Source organism: Cydia fagiglandana, chromosome Z, assembly GCF_963556715.1.
Source record: "Cydia fagiglandana chromosome Z, ilCydFagi1.1, whole genome shotgun sequence".
In the NCBI taxonomy this organism is placed as follows: domain Eukaryota; kingdom Metazoa; phylum Arthropoda; class Insecta; order Lepidoptera; family Tortricidae; genus Cydia; species Cydia fagiglandana.
This window is the reverse complement of record NC_085959.1, coordinates 29384776-29396770: the sequence shown is the minus strand read 5'-3', so window position 1 is coordinate 29396770 and position 11995 is coordinate 29384776. Positions and strand designations below refer to the sequence as shown.

Here is an 11995-nt window from a genome sequence, read left to right as displayed (position 1 = left end):
CGTAAGGCCGTTAAGTAGCTAACACACTATCGCACCGCACCAAGGTCATTGTGGGACGCACCCATAAGTAAAAGGGAGAAAGCGATATCTCTTTCTCCCTCTTACTTATGGGTGCATCCCACAATGACCTTGGTGCGGTGCGGTAGTGTGTTACGGCTCTTAAGAACTCAGCTATAGATGGTCAAGCAAATCTTGTCAGTAGAAAAAGGCGCGAAATTCTAATTTTCTTTGAGATGATATCCCTTCGCGCCTGTATTTTCAAATTTGCCGCCTTTTTCTACTGACAAGATCTACTTGACCAACTTTATATATATATGGAAGGTAGAGAGGCTTACTTCTACACTCCATAAACTCAGCCATAAGCAAAGAATATAATATAATATAATACTCACTAGGCCATAAGTGAGAGCGAGAGAGGTATTTTGACCACACTAAGGTCGCAGTCCGGTGCTGTTGTCCGTCCGGACCAAGTTTGCGGTCCTGTACGCCTGTCTATTACGGCGTTAATGATTGATTTATATAATAACGTTTTATCTGTTTTATTAATTAATTGTAAATCTCATACCTAATTCTATAAATAAAAACCAATAGCTCCGATAAATATATAATAATATTATTAATATATAGGAATAAACAAATTTCGCACAAGTTTGACAATGCATAATAGCTTTAAAATTCTACTGCCAACCTACAGGTACTTGCGCTTTAGTTGCCATGTTGATATTTTCTTTCTTTTTCCGTCACGCACCGCCTCACATGTATTTGAGTCGAGAACGACAACGAGAAACGATCACGAAAGAAACCACGAGAACAATGGTGGCTGCTAAAGTATTTTAGATGGCGGTGTTCTCTTGGGTATGGCAGTATCGTGTTATTTCAATGAATTTCGACAAATGTTGAAAATTAACCAAGATAATCTATTGTAAGCACAGAACAGGACCTTTGGAAATGTCTACAATGCATTTTATGGTCCATCCTTTGCCTGGCACTGAGGATCAATTGATAGACAGGTAAGCATATTTTAGAATAAGTGCTTTTATACGACTCCATTATGAATATCTGAAGAACTGCGATATTTTCTGCCTATGTTAATATTTCCGAAATATGGCTTGGATTATAGCAAAATCAACGAAGGCCACGTTTTCATGCTTTCGTAAATATTGTCGCACTAAGATGTCCGTCCCATCAAAATGGGCAGTGTTTTATCTAGTCGATTTACTACACGATTTATTCACAAATGATGGCGTAATAAGTTAATGAGTGGGGTCATATCGCGAGATATTCGTTAAATCTATAATCATCACTGTATGACTAGACACTATGATAAATAGTCATAAAATATTAGCTCTCCTACCTGCAAAATTCTTAATAATTGCTTCTTCTAATAACTGTTATACTTAAGATCAGAAAAATGCAAATTACAATTATTTACATTATTTTTATCAAACACCTACTTGTTTATACCTACTATCATCAGTCAATACCATTACATTACAGGTACAAAGAAAACACTTTTTGATTAACAGTAGTTTAGAAATATTGAGTAATTCTTAGCTAGTGTCTTGTGATTCAGTGCTGTTTAAGGACTGCAGTGTCATAATTTATGTTAGTCATCAGATTAATGAAGCACCTGTCAATATTTTCCATTCTACTAATTTAACACTGCAAACTATTAGTTAAATAATAACAACTGTATATGGATTGAACGTCGGAGGTAAATCTTAAAACTTAAATACGCGATCAAGTCCCGTTGTGCAGTTTGATAATGTATATGGATTAGTCTAGAAAAATCAACATTGTAACCATCTAATTTTTTAGTATAGTTCGTTTTTAGGGTTCTGTACCTCAAAAGGAAAAAACGGAACCCTTATAGGATCACTCGTGCGTCTGTCTGTCTTTCTGTCCGTCTGTCACAGCCGATTTTCTCCGGAACTACTGAACCAATCAAGTTGAAATTTGGTACACATATGTAAGTTTGTGACCCAAATACGGACATGTAACGTAAACAAATGAATAATTAACATGGGGGCCACTTTTGGGGGGTAAATGAGAAAATTAAAAAATAAAGTTTTACAAACTATATCATGTTACATATCAAATGAAAGAGCTTATTGGAAGGATCTCAAATATTTTTTTTTATAATTTTCGAATAAACAGTTTAAAAGTAATTCAAGAGAATAGGCAAAAAATGACCATCCCCCCCCTTCATCTCTGAAACTACTGGGTCTAAATTTTTGAAAAAAATAAATCAAATAGGTCTATACCTATAGATGACAGGAAAACCTATTAGAAAAGTACAGTCAAGCGTGAGTCGGACTTAATTACTTAGTTTTTGATCCGACCCCTATGGATTTTTTAAAGAGATTTCACTCATGTTTCACATAAAAAAATACATTTTTTTAAAATTTTGTAATGTACGGAACCCTTGGAACGCGAGTCCGACTCACACTTGGCCGGTTTTTTTAGCATTAGAAAGAACTTGGAAGAAGGTAAGCGATCTTGACATGTCTTTTAATTGAAAAACGCTTTTGAAAAATCAGAGACTATTACTTATAAAAGCAAAAGAATATAAATGATTGTATTAGATTCATAATTGTCACATATTTGCCGTAACTTATTTTTAAAATGTGTTTTTCATATAAAAGACACATCAAGATTGTTTACCTTATTTCTAATGCTAAAAAAATTAACTGTACCTTTCGGGCCGATAGAGATGGAATGCAACTCTACTGCAATTTGTATGGGACCTGCATGCAGATGTGGCAGTATTGGCCTCTAGTGAAACTGATTCACAGAAATTAACTTTAGCAATTTTTATTGTATATAAATAATTTTAGAATATTTATCTCAACTTTTTTAGTTAGTTGGTATGCTGCATCTCATGAACCATGATAGGTGGTCAGTAGGTGCTGCTATAACAATGTTAAATATATAAATATATAAAATTGCTATAATAGTTTAATTTCACTGTTATTCATTAGGATTTTATTTTTAATTAAAGGTACCCCAATTAATATATATATGTTAATTTGCACATGTTTATGAATCTAACTATATATTTATACACGGTGTAACATGAGGAAACCGAATAATTTTAACAGCATATTCCTGATCATATAGAGACAAATATGTCCTATAATATTTTTTGTAATTCGTCTAGTTTCAGAGATAATATTAATTTAAATAAACAAGTTTTTATTGTTACATAGTGTAAAAGACCTTTTTGATGGTGATGTTGCTGCTATGGGACGTAGTCTAAATATCCTTATTGATAGGTGTCAAAAAGTGACAAGTAACACTTTGCAAAAAGCAGGTTTTACGAAAAAAATAATTAAAAATCAATTTAAAGTGACAAGTTTACCAATAACATTTATTTTTTATGTACAAATACACTAAAAAAATTGAAAAAACAAAACCAAAAATAAATTTTTTTGGTGAAATTGACCTAAACTCATATTACATTTTTTCTTTCTTTTGACCTCAGAAATGCGTGGTTAAAATTATTCGGTTTCCTCATGTTACATTGTGTATATTATTTCTATCACACAAGAAGAAACTGAAGAATTTATATTTTATGTTCCTGAATTCAATAGGCTGAGCAAAGAATATTAAAGTAAAGCCAAATGAAGTCAAAATATATATTTGTATATTATTTCTGTTTCAGTTACTATTATTCTGGAATTCAATAGAAGCAAAAAGTATTAATACAATGCCTACTTGCGTAACGCCCACGAAAGGGCCATTGTTTCAAAAAATCTAATTCATCCCAATTTACTTATGTAACAAGTTTCAAATTAAAAAATAGGAAAATTTTGTACAGTGTGTCTTACAAGGTTATAAGTGTGTCACGACTTTAGAAACCAAAAAGAATATCATGAATAGGGATGTTTCCTGTACTTAAAATAAATTATTTCAAACCGTGCACGAAATAAAGCACCAGATAATTATTAGTAAAACATAGATAACAGCTATTTTTAAATACAATTTGTATTTAATAAATCTGATTGAAATATAAAAAGTAGATGAATTTACCGTGACGTCACTATATTCGTTTTCATATAAATTCCATATTAGCAAATCGTTTTGACAGTTCTAAAAAAGAAGCTGATTTGACTAGTAGCAATGTAGCCTATTATTTCAAAGAATGTTTCAATATTTCTGACACTAGGTCAAACTCAGAAATCTTTATAGGTACAACATTTTCAGTTTCTTAATATGACCAAGAACCGTTCAGGTTCTTCCTGGGCAATGTGTATTTTATTTTCCCTTAGTACCCTTAAAACAAACCCTGCTATGGGACTTTGAGTAGTAGTCGGTACTTATTTTAATGCATATTATGGTGAAGTCCATAAGTAAAAATACTGAGAGGTTTCTTCCTAATATTATGACAATTTTTATGGTATTCTATTTAGATAAGGTGCCCCTTCCATACAACAAACATGATATTTGCCGTTTTTTGCGTAATGGTACAGAACCTCCGTTTTTCGCGTAAAGGTTGAATAAAAGTTTCCCATTACAGACTTAAAGAAGTAGCAGAACGATGGAATCGTTACGGGACCGGCGCCGGCTCCTCGGCGCTGAGCTCGTTGCGCGGCGTGCGCGCCGTGGCCGCGGGCCCGGCCCACATCGCCTGCTTGCTCGAAGACGGAACCATCTGCCGAGCTGCATTTTCTATTATACCTGACCGATTGGACTTGAGCAAAACTGACGCTAGCAAGAGCGGCGGAAATGGAGGCGGCGGCAGCGGGGGTGGCGGGACGAGTGGGGGGAAGCAAAGTGGCAGCGGTGGTGGTTGCGGATCAAGACAACAGCCTCGGACCAGAGCACGTATCATGAGGAATTCCATTCGCACGGCCACAAGCTCGCAAGGTATGAACCAGATAGTTAACAGCTGTGTATACACAGAGTTCTTTTTAAACTCCGTTTACTTGGGGGTATAGCTAAGTAACTAAGTTGTTGTAACACATTATACATGTTTAAATCCACCAAACAATTGAAAACTATAATTTTGATATAATGTTATAGGTACTATGTCGTTCATACTTTACAATTGTTTGGTTGGTTTAAATATAATGCCAGTGTTACTATAGGTTATAGGTTCTCGAGGGCTTGGTTTCCGCAACTCGACGTCATATTAATGCGCCTATTTTGCGTGGTGGGTTGGCGGCACTATTCTTGCCAACCCAACTCTGCCAAGAAGCCTAGCAGACCCTTGACGTTGCCGACGACTGCTACTATATTATGCATTGTTACTATATTAGCTCTATATTATGCAGCATTTAAATATTTCGAATGAATAATAAATGACAAAAATTGACTATACTATTCAATGTTGTAGTTTTCTTAACCTTTTGGACGCCAATGACCTATATATCCACACCGCAGGTTCAACGCCAAAGACTGATTAATCGGTCACAGACCACAGAGCAACATAGACCTATGTGCATATGCATAAAGTTCAATTTCAGTTTTGACACATCGGTGACATGGCGTCCGCGTGACAGCTTTTGTGTTTGACACGGCGTCGAAAAGGTTAAATGTACTTTACGTAGCCGTATGCCGAAGTAAAGGAGTTTTATAAAACACCGTGTATAATTTCGGTTTGTACTTTGTAAAGGAGTTGTGTGACAAAATTGTAATAAATATTCAAACCGACTATTTTCTCATGGATTTTTTAATATACTAGAAAAACGTTACTATTTATTGGTTATCAATATGTGTTTAAACTGTTTGGAACAGGGTCCACGAGCCGCGCCGCGGGCGTAATAATCGGCGCGTCGGGCTCGGGCCGCGTGGTGTCCGTGCCCGCGCCCTTCGTGCCCGAGGACCTGGTCACGCAGGCGCAAGTGGTCCTGCAGGGCAAGAGCCGAAACCTTATAGTTAGAGAATTACAGGTGACTCTACTGTTTGTACATACTTCATTTCGTAATCAATAGTCTTTATCATACAGATATTTCAGAAACTACAGGTGAGTTCTACACTCTACATACTTAAATTCGTAGTAAATACTGACTACTTTAAATGAGAATATATCTTTAGTTAGTAAGTGTTGCTTTAGTTTACTGATGTGATACATAAATTGCTCTATAAAGAACCATTTTTCATTCCGTCTAACCTTATGTTATGAGTAGTCTCCTAAACCCAAATTAAAAAGTGGGCCAATCTCAATAGGCTAGTTATAAATATGATCATATTGTTACAGCGTACAAACCTTGACGTGAACTTGGCGGTGAACAACCTATTGTCTCGCGACGACGAGGAGGGCGAGGAGCCGGAGAGCGGCGAGGGCGGCGACGGCTACGTGCCCGAGGACCTCATCTCGCTGCTGGACGGCGGCTTCCACGCGGCGCAGCAGGACAACTCGGTCATCATCGACGCCGACGCGATGTTCTCCGAGGACATCTTCGGGTACGCGGCTATCAGAAGGTACACCCGCCACGCTCTGCTCTCCTCTCTCCGACAACTCCTGCCTGTAACGTGTTCTACACCTACATCACGACCCGATCTATTGGCACGCTCATGCTTACGCCGATCCCGTTGTTTATTAAAAGTCTTATTATTTTGCACGTATGTTATCTTTTGAGTTTACCTTAGATATGTAGTGCAGATGCATCGGGAAGGGAGTCCCCACACTATTAATTGATGCGAATTCGTTCAAGTCGCATCTCCACTTATTGGAAATTGCCTTTAGATTATTTTGGTTATCTCGTTTTTCTAGAGTATGGCATAGGGTTGAGGAATTCGACACCATACTAGTTACGAGTAGTAGACGTCCGTCACAAACCGAAAAAAAGCTACGACTTTTTGGTCGTAATGCATTGACCCGACATAAACTCTTCTTGACCGACGGCATACGACTTCGCGTCAATAAGGGTTGGTTGCACCAACCCGTCTCTCACCAGACACCATTACAATGTTCACTACTTTCACTAGTTTAAATTGTATAGAAATTTTCAAATCACCATATGTAATGTTGATCAGTCGTGAATTGTGCTTGGTGCGGCCGGTCCTATGTAGGGACTCCCTCATCAGCTTATTGACAACTTTAATATAAAATGTTTAAAATGTAGTCGCAGTGGTGGTAACAACAGCGGGCGCGGGACGGTGAACCGCGAGAGCAGCAGCTCGACGCAGGAGCGCCCGTCGGAGTTCAGCCGGTGGCGCGACCGCCAGTACTTCGGGCCGCGCAGGTGGCTCGAGTCCGCGCTTCGCGACACCTCCTGGGATAAGGACAACAGTAATCATTTGCTTAAATAATAACTATTTTATTGCGATACCATGTGGGTTAAATGGTGTAACTAAACTTGTTTACCATTTTTGTGTGTATGCTTCCAATAAGAGTAGAAAGTTCTCAAATGGACCTTATAAAACCAACCTAATTGACAGAAAATGTGTTTTAAATGTATTTAGTACTTTATCAAACTCGTATCGTTCTATTGCTGATGAAAAACCCAACTCCATTTTTTTAGCCGAAAGCAAGAAGAAAGATTCTGCTATGGCTGCATCTCCGCTTTGGGTGTCCGAGGAGTTAGAATACTGGGACAGCAACATCCGATTTACGCACATAGCCGCGACGTACAGCGAGCTCGTGGCCATCTCCACGCAGGGCCAACTCCACCAGTGGCGTTGGGCTGACGCACACCCCTACCAGCGCACAGACGTAAGTCATTACACTTCTTAAGTAACTATTTTAGGCATGAGGTATTTGTCTGTTGTAAGCTTAGAGGTTGTAAGAGCTAATTTCGATGTATTCGTTTATGCCATAGGATCTTCTTAACAACAAACATTGATTAATTTTGGATGAGAAAGAGACAATTTTATTGTAGGTTGGTTTCTGACGAAAGTAATATTTTGTATTCCTGATATACCTATATGAAAACCCAGATTAACTTTTACTGTTCAGGAGTAAGTTATAACTACTGTTTTAATTGCTTTATTGAGAGTCCCTTTGAATTATTTACTAATTGAGCATGGCGAAAGAAATTGAGTTGGACAAAAGAACATCTATTTTCTATGTAAGAAATTAATGTTGAGATTCGTTCATTTTCTGTAATTTTATATCAATATAAACAATATCCATCTGCCCACAAGACAATTATGTAAAAAAAGTATTTGCTTAGCGAGCCACTTGCAATAAATAAAAAAAATTATGTAATGTATTTTGAACCCTTTCAACCCCACGCCTATGTGTATGCACCTACACCTATGCGTGTCAGAATACACGAAGGTTGATATTGGGCTGGTCAAAGGGTTAAACAGTAACCCCCTTATTCATAAAACTTTACGGGCCTGATTTAGTTAAATTGTGTTTTATCCCTTTATTACAAATACATAAGTCAAAATGATAGATAAAGACAAACGATTATTAGCTGATTGAGGTTTGTAGCGCGTTTATGAATAACACGGTTAATACGTACCTACAGTCGAAAGTTTTATGACCCATTTTGAGCTCTCGAGTGGTTTTCATATTGATTGTCACTGTGACAAGGTATGAAATGGGTCATAAATTAATACTTTCGACCGTACTTGTATTTCTTTGTGTATGTAAAATAAAATATTTATACAATTCCAACTATGTGTGCTCTGCCATTGTATTCCGTGTGTGCCTATTACAACTTTCTCCCTTTTCCAAAATAAATGGCTATCCCTAGAGCTTATTAAGCTTTCTACACCAAATTACATCCAAATCGGTTCAGTAGTTTAGCCGTCATGCAAGGTGTCATGATATATGGACGTGCATAATATAATACTAAAATTTTCAAAATAAAAAAGTTATGAAACAAAAAAAAATACACGCCTTCTTGAAAATAATAAGTAACTATGTAATATAATGTCGCTTGTAATCATACCACTTCAAGTTTTATTATTTTCGTATAAGTACTTGAATTGTGTAGTCATAGTTAAAACTAAAAGAATAGAAATATTACATGGATAATTAATATTATTTTTTAGTACGCCATTTGACTTTGACCCATGTTCTTTCACTGATATATGTTAAAATTGTCAAATATCAAAAGGTACACAAGTATAGGCCAAAGGGATGGGGCCATCTTTTCGAGCATACTCTTTTCTTGATCTTATACACTTCATATATTTGCTATCAAGTACTACGCGATTGCTGTGCACCGCGGTCTATTTATGACCCACAGATACAGATATGTTTAACGCAATGCCACTGATTCATATTGTAATTAATTAATGATATGCGCCCCTGAATGCTTATCATTAAATCATAATAACACTGTTATTCTAATTAACTCCAATTCGGATATAATCAATAATTTAAGTTAAAAAAAAAACTCAATACTGAACACAGGTGGCGCCTTAGAGGATATGAGTCGCTTAACTTCAAACTCGGGTAAATCCATCTGTCAGATTATGCGATTTTGGTATTAAGAAAACGTAATAGGGTAGATATTTGCTGAGAGGGTCCAATGGATTTACCCGAGTTAGAAGTTAAGCGACACATATAACAAAACGGAGTAGTCATTAACAGGCGTGCTTCTCTGTCGAATATATATTGTATTAACTGACGTTTATCTGACATGGCTATTTTTACGTTTCCTATGCATTTGACGTACCCCTCCCCCGCAAAAATCGGCAGACTGTTTTGTACCGAAAATTACAGACAAGGCGTCTCCGTTTGGTTATATCCTCTAAAGGTGGCGCTGTTATCGAATAGATTTTAACTGACAGATTTAAAGCATCTGCGCGATCGAATTGAAACCCTCAAATAAAATAATAAACATTTTCTTTTTATATACCAGAAACTAATTGCACTGCAAAATTCCTGAATCTCATGGAGATTGTCAGAGCTGATTTAGCGATTTTATTTATACGCTAGTTAATTGATCATAATCGTGTAACATTTTTATGTTGGTAGACTTTTGTAGGTACGTAACATTTTTCGCCAAATTCAAATAATGCATTTTTGTTGTTTGTTGAAGGCGTCTGGTGCGGGATGCGCGTACCACCCTCGTTCCAACTGGCTGGGGCTGGCGGCCGGCGAGCGCGTGGTCAGCGTCGGCGCGGCCGGCATCCGCGTGTCCGTGCTCACCGACACCGGCAGGATCGCCACCTTCCTCGATGAATCCATCGGTACATAACACTTGTTTTAACACCTCTTAATTTACATCCTCAAACACAATAGTTGTATCTTCTGTTGCCGAAAAGAAGGATACTAACCCTAGTTTCTGGATTTGCGATTTATATCGGCGAAGATCTTCGTAGTTATGATTTATGATATATCAAAATTATGGTTACTTGTTTCGACGATGTTCTCTCGACGACTCTAGGAAATAGAAGTAACAAATGAGAACCTAAATCTATTTTTGAACCATATGTTGAACTGTATGTTTACGTGAAAGGCACCACTTCATTTTGAATCATCATTACTATCCAGCAACTGAAATCAACACATAGACTAGGAATCCTCTAGACTGAGTTTAGAGCAATAAAAATATTTCATGCAACCGATGATGCCAAAAATGCGGGGGTGCGCGGGACGAGGTGAGCGAAGTCCCGTGTCGTGATTGGTCCGTTCAAAGACTCGGACGTCACAAAAAGACACTTTCGACTCGAACATGGAGTAAAATTACCGTATGCGTGGCAGAGGGGGTAGCGCGACTATGCTCAGTCTGGAGGATGTTTTGTCTGTGAAATAACATAATAATCCTCCTAACAAGACCAATTAGGATTGTTCATTTTTTTTAGACCCCCATTTTTATTTTATTTTCTGAAAATATAGGTTAATTTAAGATACCAATTTGAATGATTTAGTAATTCGTGGCTCGGTTGAATATTTATAATTTATTGAAAATATGAGATACGACTTCTCGTAAATTACATGTCGTCGGCTGATTAGGATAATGCACAAGCAACAACAAGCATTAAAAAAATAGTTGTCATTGTCAATTGATTGTAATGTCACCTGTCGACAATGTCAGTGTCACGTGTTTCTATAAATAACAATCGCCTGGAATGGAAAACTCGTTTATTTTGAATCATTAATTTCAAAATACCTACGCTATAAATTTGAGAAAGCTGATTCCAGAAATCTGCCTAAGTTATATAATATAACTTAGTTTTATTGGAGTATGTATCCATATAGCATCCAACTCCAACCATAACTTGGCTGAAATCAAGGGAGCAAAAATACAAATGTAAGTTACCTACATCATATATATTTTAACTGATTCGATTTGTAAGAAGATTGGATTCATAAAATCGTTACAAGCGTCCATTGCTAAAGGTAGCTTAGCACCCAGTGGGTGCTTTCTACCGGCTTGTCACCATTGTTTGGATATTGTACTACATACTTATATTACTATATTAGGAACATGCCAATTTTGCTAATTATATCCTATTATTTCAGGTCATCGTGATTCCTATTTAGATACAGCTGTGAGATATGTAACTGCACTTGGGCCCAGAACAAAGTTGAGCATTTTGTATTGAAACGAACGTCATATTAATTATTAATCGTCGTAATACTTTACGACCGTAAATAATGCCTGGGAACAGAGTAAATAACAAACCATACACTTCTCTTCTGGATGGTCAACAAGAAGCCATCATTGTCAGATGCTCGTGCAGAACATGATAAACATACATTTAATGTAAAGTTACTATTTTTTTTGGAAACATATTATAACATATTTCCCAAATTAATAAAAAAGTAGGTAAACAAAAACATGTTTTATTATTCACAACTCTTTATTAAGTCTTGTCCACCATGATACCAGCAGCTTGAACTGCAACATGTACCTGGAAATTAGAAATTATATCTTTTTAAAGCAGTTTCAGGCTGAATATTGAGTATGGCTATGTATTCTTGTATATTCCTTCTTTCTAGTAGGCACCATCTCTGTTTAACGGTTTGCCTTTTGATACTCTGGCTACATTACCACAGAAAATAAATAGATACCAGGACCCTACCAATAAAGTGAGCTTTTAAATACTTAATTGTAGTAAATTAATATTAATTTTATACTTA

At 36.7% G+C, this 11995-nt stretch overlaps 1 protein-coding gene across 15 annotated transcripts in view; it reads left to right on the top strand.

The window, feature by feature from the left end:
• Positions 1 to 724: 724 nt before the first annotated feature.
• Positions 725 to 11995, top strand: part of LOC134678878 (E3 ubiquitin-protein ligase hyd) — a 43091-nt gene continuing 31820 nt past the window's right edge. For 14 of the 15 annotated variants that reach the window (XM_063537618.1, XM_063537615.1, XM_063537608.1 and 11 more), the window contains exons 1-7: positions 725 to 1010; positions 4520 to 4869; positions 5740 to 5894; positions 6203 to 6426; positions 7071 to 7237; positions 7470 to 7660; positions 9948 to 10098. In XM_063537618.1, the coding sequence (XP_063393688.1) occupies positions 949 to 1010; positions 4520 to 4869; positions 5740 to 5894; positions 6203 to 6426; positions 7071 to 7237; positions 7470 to 7660; positions 9948 to 10098 (1300 nt within the window). In that variant the 5' untranslated portion in view covers positions 725 to 948. The remainder of the gene's footprint in view (positions 1011 to 4519; positions 4870 to 5739; positions 5895 to 6202; positions 6427 to 7070; positions 7238 to 7469; positions 7661 to 9947; positions 10099 to 11995) is intronic. The other variant, XM_063537610.1, reaches the window with a different exon arrangement.